Genomic DNA, 14,625 nt, shown 5'->3' with positions numbered 1-14,625 from the left:
CTGACGTTTCATTTCAGCAAAGATCCTCCCGGTGAGAGAGTTACTTCTAATCCTAGTCATTGGGCTCTTTGGTCTCTTTGTGGAATTCCTTAATAGTCCACCCTCATCCCTGGCTAATGTTGATGTGAGGTGGAAAAATGTACTCCTTCCGGGATCCAGTAAGCCAATAAAAACAAGCATTGGCAGAGCCAATAGGTCTCGCTTTTGGGACCTTCTAAGAATTGTTATGCAGCACAATATGCTTGGTGCAACCACATCAACTGTTGCATGGCTAAACACTTATAAGGTCCCAAAGGCAAGACCTATTGGCTATGCCAATGCTTGGTGTGTGTGGTTGGGTGTGTGTGTGTGTGTGTGTGTGTGGTAGTAATACTAAAAGCATATCAAAATAAAGGAACACAAACATCGAGTTTGTGGAAAGAGAAAGCACATTGTAAGTCAAACAGGCGCAGCAAAGCATTAACACATGTTCTTTGAACGAGACCATCAAAGGGGCGCTGCAAAAGTGATCGAGGTCAAAAGTGAAAGTGATCACTGGCGCTTAATGAGCATGATGAGGTTTGCCATATGGTGCCTCTACTCCTAATCGCGCGCCTGCGCACATGCACTGTAGCTCTAGGCTGGCCATGGTAGCATTTTTTGAGCCCTCACTAAAAGTCTCGCCAGACCAGCGCATGCGCTGGGTCAGGCGAGACCCAATCATCTGAGGCAGTGGGGCAGCCTCCAGAAGAAGGCCTGCCTGGGTGTGAAGCGGCGGGCTCCTCACAGGAGCGGTGTGTGTGGTCCGCTTCGCCTATCTGTTGCATTCTGTTTCTGCTGCTTTTTATTGGACGGCGCGTTTCGGGTTTGTGCTGCAATGTTGTTTTAAGTTCTTTTCCTCTGACCACAAAATTGTCAAATTCTGTGAAGTTTAGCCTCAGATTGGCGCTGAAGTGTGGACCTATGCTCACAAATGCCATGTTGTCGTCATTTAAAGAGACTCTAAGTGGTCAGTGAAGATCTCACGATGTTAACTGGGATGACAGGTAAGCTTTCTCTCTCCGATCTGCTGCCCCAGACACCCCATCAGTCTGAAGGAAAGGCTCTGAGGCTGGAACTGCCATGGGGAGTGGGCGCTGCCCATGTGAGTGACCTGCCGTTTGTCTGCTTCGGTATTTTACTGCAGCGGTTGAGGGTTTTCCTCTCTTGTAGTCTCGCATGTGTGTAGTGCACTTTCGAGGCGCCCACGGTGCTACTTTTGTTGGGCATGAATTGGGAGAAGGGTGTTGAGGAGACCAGCTTCTAAAATCTCCCCTTGAGTTCTGACCAGTTTTGTTTTTTCCTTTTGTTTACATCTGTTCTGCTGCCTTTTTCTGTCTGCGCTGTAAACCCACCTTCCTGCTGCTGGTGTGTTGTGCTCACTCCCTGTGGCCATTCCTTCTTCCTAGGAGCCAAGTGACGTGCCTGTCTGTGTCCATGGATGGCCACCTGATGCTGTCCGGGTCTCACGATGAGACCGTCCGACTGTGGGACATCCAGAGCAAGCAGTGTCTCCGGACTGTCGCGCACAAAGGTGAATGGGGAGTGCAGGGGGGCGTCAGGTGTGTGTGTGTGTGTAGTACCTTGCCAGAGCACAGGAGCTTGCTTGGGTCACTGGGGGTGCAAGGAGCTGTGTATCTGCAAAGAACAGGGTGCTCTGCTAAACCCAGTATAGAGATACAACCTCGCTTGGCGCTGTCGCTCCCGGGGTAGTGTGTAAACCTTGTACCTGCCTGGCATCCGACCACTAACCCACGCTGCCGCAGTCGGGGCAGGTTAGTGGCGTCTTTGCATTTCCAAGGGTGCAGCACCGCTGTCTGGGTGGTGGTCCCTTTAGAGGCGACCGGTTTGGCTCCAGGAGCATCTTGGCTGATGCCTTGAGCCCGGCCTGCAGAGTTCTGGAGAGCGGCTCCTGGGGCGGGCTCTGATGTTCTGCTTCTTCCGCGGATCTGGGGCTGAATGAGTAAGTGGGTTAATGTTCTGCTCGCTCTGGGCGCTTTGATCCATACAGTTCCCGGAGGGTCTCCATCTTCACATCTTAGCTGAAAGTTACCTTTTCTCCTGGCACTGCCCCTTCCGTCGCTGGAGGGCAGCCTTTCATTCCCCTCCATGTATCTCTTGAGGGGAGGCTCGTTCAGGCCCTTTCTGAGGGTTGGTTGGTTCTCGCCAGTGTATTGATTCTGTACTTGGCCTGGAGGCCACTGCACCGCAGTAAAAGAGGAGCCTCCATCTCCGGCTCTTTTGGAGGAGGGGTGTGTGTCTCAAGTGCTTGCATTATTTTTGTGCTTCAGTCTCTGAAAGGGACTGGGCTGTGGCGATTCAGAAGTCCTCTGTTAGTGATCGGGGATAAGTCAGAGCCACTGGAGAGCAACAACTGTAGAAGTGCCCATGTGCTGATTCTAGACGAAGCCTTCTTCCTTTGAGTGACCCCTCAGCTGCTGCTCACCCCGAGGCAGTATCTGGCCGCTGTCAGTTCTCGGAGGCCTGTGATAGCGCTCCCTGACTGTGACGCTGCCCTCTCCGCTCGAGCAGGGCCTTAATAATACGTAGAGTTCCCAGTGCAGCCTCTGCAGTGGGACCCAGTGTCACACAGCCTTCATACTCTCCGTTCCTCCTCCATGCCTGCACAGGGCACAGTACTGCTGATGGATGTGGATATGTGTCGTCGATGGCATCACTGGCGGGAGGGGATCCGGCGCGCTTCACGGAGTGTAAACAGACCGTCTTATTGGCCTGGTCGTGTGATGCGAGATCGCCTGGAGTAGCAGTCTCCACTGCCTCCAGCAGGCTGAAGTGCCCTTCCCAGGTGGCTGCGGATGGAGTCCTGCGATAGCATCCTCTGCGTGTCTCCTGTGCAGGCTGTAGCTGGAGAGGACCGTCTCACTGCGCTAACCTAGACAACTGCTCCTCTGCCTTTGGAGTGCACATAGTGGGGCTTGCGGCTCCCTTGCAAAGGTGGAGGGCCTCGCAGCTACATTGGAGAGGGGCGCCCTGCTCCCCTGGGGAGGGCGGAGGGGCGCCCTGCTCCCCTGGAGAGGGCGGAGGGGCGCCCTGCTCCCTTGGGGAGCGTGGAGGGGCTTCCTAGGGGAGGCGCTCCCTTGTGTAGGCTTATGGCTCCCCTAAGGAGGTGAAGGGCCTTGTATCTCCCATGGGGAGGTAGAGAGGCTTTTGGCTGCCTTGACAAGGCAGAGAGGTCTTGTGGCTCTCATTAGCAGGGAGAGAGTCCCACAGCTCGCTTCTAAAGGAAGCCAGCCTCTCTGGGGACATGGGTGCGTTCCAGAGACACGTGGAGAGACTCACTATATGTCCCAGCTGAAAGGTCCCCTCTCAAGACTCTGTTACACTGTGGCTGAGAGTGGGGTAAAGAGCTCCAGCGCTGTGCCTGTCAGACCCAGCCCCATGCCCTCCAAAGCAACGTAATTAATGCTCTAATTAACTGCAGCCCCTAAGTGCATGGCTGTCGCTCCTGAGTCACAGCTTCTGATGAATGGCCCTGCTGCTGCAGAGGGGCTGGGAGGAAAGCCACACAACTGAATACAGCCCGCATGCTCGCCTTCTACAGCCTAATCCCATTACTACCTACTGCACCGAGCACTGAGACTACACAACCCTGTACTGCTTCCCACACCGAGCAATAAGGATACACGACCCTGTACCACTTCCCACACCAAGCACAAAAGCTACACAGCCCAGTCCAGCTTCCCACACCGAGCACAAAGGCTACACGACCGTGTACCGCTTCCCACACTGACCACAAAAGCTACACGACCCTGTACTGCTTCCCACACCAAGCACAAAGGCTACACGGCCCTGTACTGCTTCCCACACCGAACACAAAGGCTACACGGCCCTGTACCGCTTCCCACACCGAGCGCAAAGGCTACACGGCCCTGTACCGCTTCCCACACAGAGCGCAAAGGCTACACAACCCTGTACCGCATCCCACACCGAGCGCAAAGGCTACACGGCCCTGTACCGCTTCCCACACCGAGCGCAAAGGCTACACGGCCCTGTACCGCTTCCCACACCGAGCGCAAAGGCTACACGGCCCTGTACCGCTTCCCACACCGAGCGCAAAGGCTACACGGCCCTGTACCGCTTCCCACACCGAGCGCAAAGGCTACACGGCCCTGTACCGCTTCCCACACCGAGCGCAAAGGCTACACGGCCCTGTACCGCTTCCCACACCGAGCGCAAAGGCTACACGGCCCTGTACCGCTTCCCACACCGAGCGCAAAGGCTACACGGCCCTGTACCGCTTCCCACACCGAGCGCAAAGGCTACACGGCCCTGTACCGCTTCCCACACAAAGCATAATGCCTACAGAATCCAATAGCATCTAACGCACCAAGCACTGTGACTACACAGCCCAGTAACGCTTCCCACACCAAGAATGCCTCCACAGCCCAATAGCGCCTACCACACCAAACTCAATGGCTACACACCCCAGTACCACCTCCCACACGGAGCACAATGATTACACAGGCAAGTACCGCTTACTACACCGAGCACAATGATCGCCCAGTACTTCCTCCTGCACTGAGCATTTTTCCTACACAATGAATACACAGCCCATTACCGCCATCCATGCTGAGCATAATGCCTACACGACCCTATACTGCCCCCACATTGAGCTTAATGCCAACCCAGCCCATTGGCGCCTACCTCACCAAGAACAATGCCCACTTAGCCAAGTCCTGCCTCCCACACAGAGTATCATGCCTATACAATGACCTCACAGCCCTGTTGGTGCATCTACCTGAACTGCACCCCTAGCACTGTACAGAGCCTTATTACTTGGATGGTCTCATCCTGGTTGCACTATCCGGCCTGGAAGCGCCATGAATACCACCACCTATGCCCACTCCCCCGAACAGACATACGTGGGGTGTAGCGACTACTTTTTCATGCCACTTGATATTAAAGGCCTAACACAGTTATAGCACACCACCTCGAACGCCATTCGTGGCACTCTGTACAGCACTCGTACACCATTTAATACTGACAGTGTTTTGACATACTCACCAGACCACTGACCATGTTTAGACATACTCACCAGACCACTGACCATGTTTAGACATACTCACCAGACCACTGAGTGTTTAGACATACTCACCAGACCACTGAGTGTTTAGACATACTCACCAGACCACTGAGTGTTTAGACATACTCACCAGACCACTGAGTGTTTAGACATACTCACCAGACCACTGAGTGTTTAGACATACTCACCAGACCACTGAGTGTTTAGACCTACTCACCAGACCACTGAGTGTTTAGACATACTCACCAGACCACCGAGTGTTTAGACATACTCACCAGACCACCGAGTGTTTAGACATACTCACCAGACCACTGAGTGTTTAGACATACTCACCAGACCACTGAGTGTTTAGACATACTCACCAGACCACTGAGTGTTTAGACATACTCACCAGACCACTGAGTGTTTAGACATACTCACCAGACCACTGAGTGTTTAGACATACTCACCAGACCACTGACAGTGTTTTGACATACTCACCAGACCACTGACAGTGTTTTGACATACTCACCAGACCACTGACAGTGTTTTGACATACTCACCAGACCACTGACAGTGTTTTGACATACTCACCAGACCACTGACAGTGTTTTGACATACTCACCAGACCACTGACAGTGTTTTGACATACTCACCAGACCACTGACAGTGTTTTGACATACTCACCAGACCACTGACAGTGTTTTGACATACTCACCAGACCACTGACAGTGTTTAGACATACTCACCAGACCAATGAGTGTTTTGACATACCCACCAGACCAGTGTCCACTCCTTTCCGCTCTGGCACTGCGCACGGGGTCATACATGTGGCCTGGTCGCTGCATGTACTTTCATTACCCCTGCTTAGACCGCACCAGAGTCGATCCTCAGACGTCAATGACTGATGCAGGAAGTAGCTCTGTGCTCCTGGTATTCAGTGGTGCATGACTGGGGTAGACCTCTGCAGCTTCACTCGTGCCTTCTGAGTTTGGCTCTACTCTTATCTGGGTCTGCCCCGTGCCCCTTTGAAGGAAGCCCCCTAGTCCCCTTTCAGTGTGCTAACCTGCGGCCTTGGCTGTCCAGCGCCCTTGACTGACCTGCTGATGGCAGAGCTTCCAAGGTCCGGAGGATTAAGGACATGGTCTTGTTTTTATTCACCTCTTACTGGGTAATGGTCAGTACCACAGCTAGGTAGCTCTGGTGACGAGCAGGGCCTACCCGTCCAAACGGAGGATATCACAGTGCGTCAGTCTACGGCTCCGGTCGAGGGATCGCCTTCGGGCCTTACCCAAGATCAATTCTGCAGTTCTTCGGCCCCGCCCTCTGGCCCGGCCTCGGACATCCAGCGAGAGCCATTATTACCCAAAAAGACTGGTTTCCCTTCCACGAAACCGAAACCAATCGTCGCACCGGTTCAACAGAAACAGAAAGTGAAACTAACAATGGTCGGCTCGAGGACCACCACACCTTCGACGCCAGCCAAAACCGTCGGCTCCGACCGCACCAAAAGGGACTTCGGTGCCAAACTCGCTGCAGCCGATGTCGGCGCCGACCCAAAGAGAAAGGCCATCGGTACCGCCAAAGCGCCTCGGCCCCCGGCACCGAAACAATCGGCACCGACCACCAAGGTTAAAATGGCCGCTGCATCGCAATCCACCTCGAAAGCAGCGACTACGGTCCAATCATCGACGCCGTCGGCAGCTACTACCTCTCCTCGACTCGATGACCCTGTGGCTCCAAAGACGTCCACACCTACCTCTACAGAACCACTCTGCGCCAAACAACCGTCGGAGTTCTCGGTGCGACAAGTTGCAGCGTCCTTGCAACGTATCAGAGAAAAGACAGCCCTCCAGCCCACGTCGGGCTCCGAGCCGAAAAAGGCTCAAAAGGCACCTTCGGCACCAACCAACATCACCTTTGGTTTGCCGCCATCCACGGCGCCCAAACTATTCGAGATCAGAACTCGTGTCACCCACACAAGGTCCCCATCTACTGAACACTCTCCTACTGGGACATCACCGTCCCACTTCATCGACGCCGACACCGGCAGGCTCATGCTCCGCAAGCGGAAGATCACTTCCGAGCAGGCTTTGGACTCTTACAGAATCCCGCTGAAGCAAAAACTGCCGGCAGAATCGGAACCAGTTCTTTATGAACGCCTCCACACCTCTTACCCAGATCCACAGTCCTTCTCTCCGACGCACTCCGACACGGACACTTTGAGGACTACATGGGTGACGACACCACCTGCCCCAGGGATATGGACCCTGATGGCCAGCAGGACCCTGATCAAGCTTGGGATGACCCTGTAGACCCGGGTGCCGCTATGGATACCCAGGACACGCAGCTTTATGGCGCAAAAACATCTCCCACAGAGGACACTGCTGCATTCAACGCCCTCATTGAACGTGCCGCAGCCAATCATGGAGTGCAACTCCACTCAGACACAATCGAGGACGATTTCTTGGTGGACACTTTCGCATCCTCAGAGAAGACTGTAAAGACTCTGCCCATGTTGAAAGGTGTCCTCAAGCCAGCAAAGGACATTTTCAAGGAAACAACCAGGGCACGGGTAATAAACCCCAGGATCGAGAAAAAATACAAGCCCGCACCTGGGGGCCCTATGTACATTAGAGGCCAGTTACCTCTGTACTCCATCGTAGTTGCTAATGCTCGCAAACGGGCACACTCGCAGACAACTGGTGATGCTCCTCCCCCGGACAAAGAGTCCAAGGTGCTAGAGACCTCCGGCAAAAGGATTGCAGCCCAGGCGGCAAACATATGGCGCATTGCCAATACACAGGCGCTCCTAGCTCGCTACGATCGCTCACACTATGACACGTTAGAGACCCTACTCCAACATCTACCAGACGAGTACAAAGAGGCAGCGGAGCTCCTCATCAGGGAGGGACAACTTCTCACAAACGCATCCATTAAGTGTGCACTGGATGTCGCCGACACAGCTGCGAGAGCAATAAACACCAGCGTCATGCTACGACACGCCTGGTTACGAATCTCCGGATTCAAACCTGAGGTTCAAAATAACATCCTCAATCAGCCTGTCAACCCCGACTACTTATTCGGACCAGAAGTTGACACCACCCTAGAAAAGATCAAAAAAGACAGACACTGCAAAGTCAATGGGGGCTCTGCAAACGCAGACATTTCGTAGTGGCTCCTTTCATCGCCCCGGAAATAGAGGAGCGGGTAGAGGACAGGGGTCACAGCAAACCTACAATAAAGGGGGCACACAGAGTACCTACGATAAAAACACCAGAGGTGGATATCGTGGCTCCAGCACCAAGGGCAGAGGACGGGGTTACGGCAATACCAGGTCCTCCCCCAAAAACAAACAGTGACGCCCTCTCCCTTCCCCCCGACCACATAACACCCGTCGGGGGAAGACTCCAGCGGTTCCTGTCCACGTGGAATACCATCACCACGGACAGGTGGGTCAAAGATGTTATCCAACACGGTTACTGCCTCGAATTAACCTCCACTCCACCCACAATACCGCCAAAGCACCGTCCTATGTCCTCAGAGCACTTAGCATTATTACAGCAGGAAGTGCTAAGTATGCTGCAAAAAGGCACAATAGAGGTCGTGCCCGTCCACCAGCAAGGGACAGGGGTGTACTCTCTGTACTTCTAATACCAAAAAAGGACGGGTCACTCAGACCTATACTAGACCTGAGACCCCTCAACCACTACATTCTCTCAGAGCATTTCCACATGCTCACCCTACAGCAGTTTCTCCCGCTGCTCAGACAGGGAGATTTCCTAGCCACGCTCGACCTCAAAGATGCGTATTTCCACATACCCATACACCCGTCACACAGAAAATATCTCAGGTTCACTATTCAGGGCCAGCACTGCCAATTCAAAGTCCTTCCCTTCTGCGTGACAACAGCACCCAGAGTTTTCACAAAGTGCCTAGCTACTGTGGCTGCACATCTACGGAGGCAACACATTCACGTCTACCCTTACCTGGACGACTGGCTTGTTCAGGCAAAGTCAGCCCAGCAATGTGCCAGCCACATGTCCCGCACCATTCACCTTCTTCACAGTCTGGGATTCTCACTAAATTACCCCAAATCACATCTCCAACCCGCACACGTACAACAGTACCTAGGTGCGACCATAAACACCCTGGCAGCCACAGCTCAGCCAAATTTAGTGAGGGTCAACGGCATGCAAATGCTGATCTCCAAGTTCAAACCCCAACACTCCCTTCCTGCGCGAGTGTTCATGCAGTTGATAGGCATGATGGCCTCCTGCATCTTCATAGTCCCGCACGCGAGACTACATATGCGCCCGCTTCAGGAGTGCTTGGCACGTCAATGGAATCAGGCTCACGGGCAACTAAAAGACCTAGTGTTGGTGAGCGGTCGGGCATACAACTCTCTGCATTGGTGGAATCCACAAAACCTTTGCAAGGGCCGACCGTTCCAAGAGCCTGTTCCACAAATAATACTGACGGCGGACGCCTCTCTCCAGGGATGGGGAGCTCCTGTACTCCATTACACAGTGCAGGGACTATGGACAATACAACAAAAGAAGATGCACATCAACCTTCTAGAACTGATGGCAATCTTCCTGGCAATGAAAGCCTTCAAGGTACACTTGTGCAACAAAGTCGTGTTGATCCGGACGGACAACATGACTGCCATATACTACATACAGAAGCAGGGAGGAACGCACTCTCCACAGTTGTCTCATCTGGCTCAGAGCATGTGGAAGTGGGCCATTCAGAGGAACATATTCCTCATGGCGGAACACCTCCCCGGCAAGGACAACCAGATGGCGGATCTGCTCAGCAGACACAGCCACCAGATGCACGAGTGGGAGATACACCCGTCAGTACTCCAACCGTACTTCCAACAGTGGGGTCATCCAGAGATAGACCTATTCGCCACAAACGAAAACGCAAAATGCCAAAGCTTTGCCGCCAGGTTCCCACATCCACAGTCGCAGGGCAATGCGATATGGATGAACTGGTCCGGCAGATTTGCGTACGCTTTTCCCCCAGCGCCATTGATACCGCTGGTGGCGCGCAAACTGCGACAACACTCACTGGTACACCACCTTTCTGGAACTTTCCGTGGTGCCGCATCAAAGGCTGCGGATCAAACCCGCGCATTTGACGCAGAACCATGGAGAAATTCAGCACCCAGATCCGCAACAGCTGAACCTGGCGATCTGGCTCCTGAAGTCCTAGAGTTTGGCTACCTAAACCTGCCACCGGACTGTATGGAGATCATTAAGGAAGCTAGGAGACCCACTACCAGAGCTTGCTATGCAGCCAAATGGGAGAGGTTTGTCATTTATTGCAATAACAATGACATTAACCCGCTAGACGCATCCATTCAAAACATAATCTGTTACCTCTTACACCTATACCGATGCAATCTGGCCTACACCTCAATACGTATCCATTTAACCGCAATAGCAGCCTATCTCCAAAACAGGCAGCACCTCTTTATTCAGAGTGCCTGCCATCAAAGTCTTCTTGGAGGGACTCAAACGAGTAATTCCCCCAAGACACCCACCAGCACCAGTGTGGAACCTCAACTTGGTCCTCACCCGACTGATGGGTCCACCCTTCGAACTTCTCCACTCATGTGAGATTCAATTCCTCACCTGGAAAGTAGCTTTCCTAGTGGCAATCACTTCGTTGAGAAGAGTTCGTGAACTCCAGGCACTAACCATTCAAGAGCCATTCATACAGGTTCACGCAAACAGGGTCGTACTACGTACCAACCCCAAATTCATGCCTAAAGTTATATCGCAGTTCCACATGAATCAAACGATTGAACTGCCTGTTTTCTTTCAGAATCCACAAAATGTCGCTGAAAGAATGCTCCATACACTAGATGTTAAAAGAGCCCTCATGTACTATATAGACAGAACTAAACCCTTTAGGAAGACAAAACAACTTTTCGTTGCCTTTTCCCCACAACACAAAGGCAACGCCATCTCCAAAGCAGGTATAGCCAGATGGATCGTTAAATGTATTCAAATTTGCTATCAAAAGGCTAAACGCACATTAACGATTCCCCCACGAGCCCACTCAACACGTAAGTTAGGGGCCTCCATGGCTTTCCTGGGAAACATTCCTTTACATGATGTATGTAGAGCAGCCACATGGTCCACTATACATACATTTACCAAACACTATTGTGTAGATGTACACTCAACACAGCAGGCAGCTGTAGGACAGGCTGTTCTCAAAACTCTTTTTCAGACCGCTGCAGCTGGCACTGGTAGCCGCCGCTAATGGGAGGTACTGCTATGTATTCTATGCACAGATATGAATTCAGCAGCCCACATACCTCGAACTGAATATGCTACTTACCAGTATGCATCTGTTCTTGGCATGTAGGGCTGCTGACATTCATATCGCCCACCCTCCTCCCCGGCGCCTGTAGCAGCTGCAGCTCTCAGAATTACTGTATAGCATGGTCATCACTTACTGTATCTACTCCATCACTGCCACAATGGCGAAAAACAATCTGAGGATGGAGAGGATGCCCATGCGCACTGTGGTCCAGGGGAGGAGTCACCTATCAGGATACTTCGAAGACTCTTCCAGGACAACAACGTGCAAACATCCGGACCCAACACTAGGCGGCGATCTATGCACAGAAATGAATGTCAGCAGCCCTACATGCCAAGAACAGATGCATACTGGTAAGTAGCATATTCATGTCTAGCGGTGAGGCGCTGAAGGGCAGCTGGTAGGTGGCTGCAGTTGCTGTTACATGCCTTCCGTGTCTGCTCCGCTCTGTGCCTGGGAGCCATGTCTGGTATCTACTGTTTAGCCTGCTGGAACCTACAGTATTTGATGTCTGTCTTGATCTATGAACTGCAGCCCTTGTCTGTCTTCTCTTTCAATTCTGCTCTGAGATTGCCTGGCCTTCCATGTTTAAGCAGGTGACCAGTGTTGGTCCTCCGTCTGCCTTCAGTGTCTGAACTGCTGAAACCTCCACTATGCTTTCCCTAACTTGCTCTGCCATCTACAGCCCTATTCTGTTTTCAGCGCAGTCCTTTCCAGTGGCAGTCTTTCTCCACTGTTTGCCCTGCACTATAATCTCCAGCCATAGTCTGTCTTCACTGTTTGCGATGCATGGTCATATAAATCCCTAGTCTGTCTTCACTGTGTGCCGTGTGCGGTCATTTCCATTCAGTCTGTTTTTACTGTTTGCCCTCCATGGTCATCTCCAGCTCCAGACTTTCTTCGCTGTTTGCCCTGAAGTGTCACTTCAGTCTCTTGTCTGTCTTCACTGTTTGCCCTGCACGGTCTTCTCCAGCCTCACTCTGTCTGGATTCTTCCTGGTGTCTCTTCGCTACTGTTCATTTGACCGGCTATGCTTGCTTTTGCCTCAGGCCCCGTGACGAATGCCGTCATCATTCCTGCTCCAGCCAGCATGTTCAGCACAGACAGCCGGCCCTGTATCCCCCTTCCACGGTTCAGCAAACACCTGCAGGGGGCCGAGAGCAACGATGAACTAGGGAATGGCGGAGTGACCTTGCGACTTGGCCTTCACCAGCAGGTACATGGCAGCATACTGGGCGCATTGAACTAAATTGACCTAGTCTGAGCGAGGGACATGGCCTTCTGTGGAGGGGCGAGGCATGTGGCGGATGGTGGACCTGTGTTCTATATAGTCATGAAACTGCCTCAACTCCACATCATTCAGCCTGTGGGGTTCTGGCACTACCCGGTCTTGGGTAGTAAAGCTGGCCAGTCGTGGGTACTGGTGCTGTCCATTCTTGGGTACTGGTGCCACCCAGTCATGGTGCGTCCTGAAGCCCTCCGTTGGTGGCACTCATGTTACTGGCATACTCCAAGCTGATAACCTCATAAAACGAGCATTGGCAAACCCAGTGGGTCTTGCCTTTAGTGCCTGCTGGCTTTACCAGTGGTTTTTAGCCCTGCTGCAGTACATCCCCAGTGCTGTGCCATCTGTCTAATGAAAACACTATGATAGCTGCATCGTTTTGTAGCTCGCCGGGCAAGCACGCACTTACAAAATGATGCGTTTTAAGTATTACTTTACAGAGGCGTGCTCGCCCTGCAATCGCGCGCCAACAAAACTAAGCTTTTGTGTTTTTAATTCGAGGTGCTCTCACCATGCAAGGCTGCGCCTACAAAATGACGCAAGCTTTTTCTAAGCACGATGTAAGCGGACAGTTGGTCTTTTCACCAACAGACAGTTGAGGCTAGCTGGTTGACAAGAAGTAAAACCTGTTCAAATCCCTTTCACAGTGTTTCTGCCAGCTTTGCCCCAGTTGGAGGCTATACCGGACTGATGGTGAGAGGGCAGAGGGGCATTTTTCTATGTTTTATGGTGATACTATGTCTCCTTTGTTCTGCAGCTTCCTTGTTGAAAGTGATGGTGGGGTCTGTTGGTCTTCCCATAGGGAGTTTTTAAGGTCCTTTTGTGGAGGAAGCAGCAGGGTTCTTCACCCCTGTGCAACCTCATTAAGGTTCTTGGTGGGTGACTGGTAGGATTGGTGTGTGTGCAGGTGGGCAGCTTGTTCTTCCCTCATCTGCTCCTTGAGTTTCTCCCTGGTTGATTGAGTGAGTTGGTGTCTGTATGTGGGTAGACTGTGGGAAACCTTCCCTCCTCTGCTCCTTCAAGTTCTTGGTGGGTGACTGTTGGGATAGGTGGGTCTGTGTGTGTGGGACTGCAGGAGAGATCCTACTATCCTTTGCACCTTCAGGTTCTTGTAGGGCGACTAGTTGGATTGGTGGACGTGTGGGTGGGTGGGTGTGTGTGTTCCTTCTCTCCTCTGCTCCTTCAGGTTCCTGGAGGGTGACTGGTTGGGTTAGGGGAGGTGTGTGTGTGTAGGAGTGCAGGAGGGATTCTTCCCCGCCTGTGCAACTTCATGTTCTTGGTGGGTGACTGGTTAGATTTGGGGAGGGGTGTGTAGGAGGGTGGGTGGGAGGGATCGTTCCCTCCTCTGCAACTTCAGGGTCTTGGTGGGTGTAGGGAGCAGGCTTTGTAAATGGTATGCCACTAGGTGGTTATACCGTGCAGAGTCCAGAGATGACCCCAGAAGTGCACTGGGCTCAATGTAAAACCCAAAGTGCTCTATTAGTAGTAGTGTGGGAGAGCAGCCTTATATGTGTAACAGAGGAGTTGGAGGCATTTATTGTAAAACATCGAACCATAATGGGTACGCGACTCAAAAAGGAGATCCACGCCAATTTAATAAAAAGCTTTTTTTTGTACTTTAAGACCAAGATCTATGCAATAAGGCAAGTACGTTTTTAAATATAAATACTTTCGACTTTCAAAAGTCGACACGGTGCAATTTCTGAACAGTTTGTTATCCTATGGAGGAAAACAATAATGCAGTTAAACAGGTAAGTTTGCAACTTACAGTTCCAGTCTTCTGTACCAGAAGTCAGCAAGGTGCTGGGGTCGGGTGCGAACCAAAACTGCACCACCAGCGGCACAGGGGCGACCAGGAGCAGAGGTCAAAATCAGTTTGGGCCAATGCATTTCAATGGAGATTGAGGGTGCTTGAGCCCCACTGCTTGCAGGTAAGTAAATCGGTTGCAGGGGCCAAGCT

The 14,625-nt window shown here is 52.2% G+C and overlaps 1 protein-coding gene across 1 annotated transcript in view; it reads left to right on the top strand.

The window, feature by feature from the left end:
- The window catches only part of WDR18 (WD repeat domain 18), an 84,059-nt gene that overhangs the window by 50,484 nt on the left and 18,950 nt on the right, over positions 1–14,625 (top strand). Inside the window, exons 7-8 of the mRNA XM_085639176.1 lie at positions 1,428–1,552; positions 12,430–12,596. Of these exons, the coding sequence (XP_085495302.1) occupies positions 1,428–1,552; positions 12,430–12,596 (292 nt within the window). The remainder of the gene's footprint in view (positions 1–1,427; positions 1,553–12,429; positions 12,597–14,625) is intronic.

This window comes from Triturus cristatus, chromosome 12 (assembly GCF_964204655.1).
Source record: "Triturus cristatus chromosome 12, aTriCri1.1, whole genome shotgun sequence".
Classification (NCBI taxonomy): domain Eukaryota; kingdom Metazoa; phylum Chordata; class Amphibia; order Caudata; family Salamandridae; genus Triturus; species Triturus cristatus.
The sequence above is the reverse complement of the archived record's forward strand: the minus strand, read 5'-3'. Positions and strand labels throughout refer to the sequence as shown.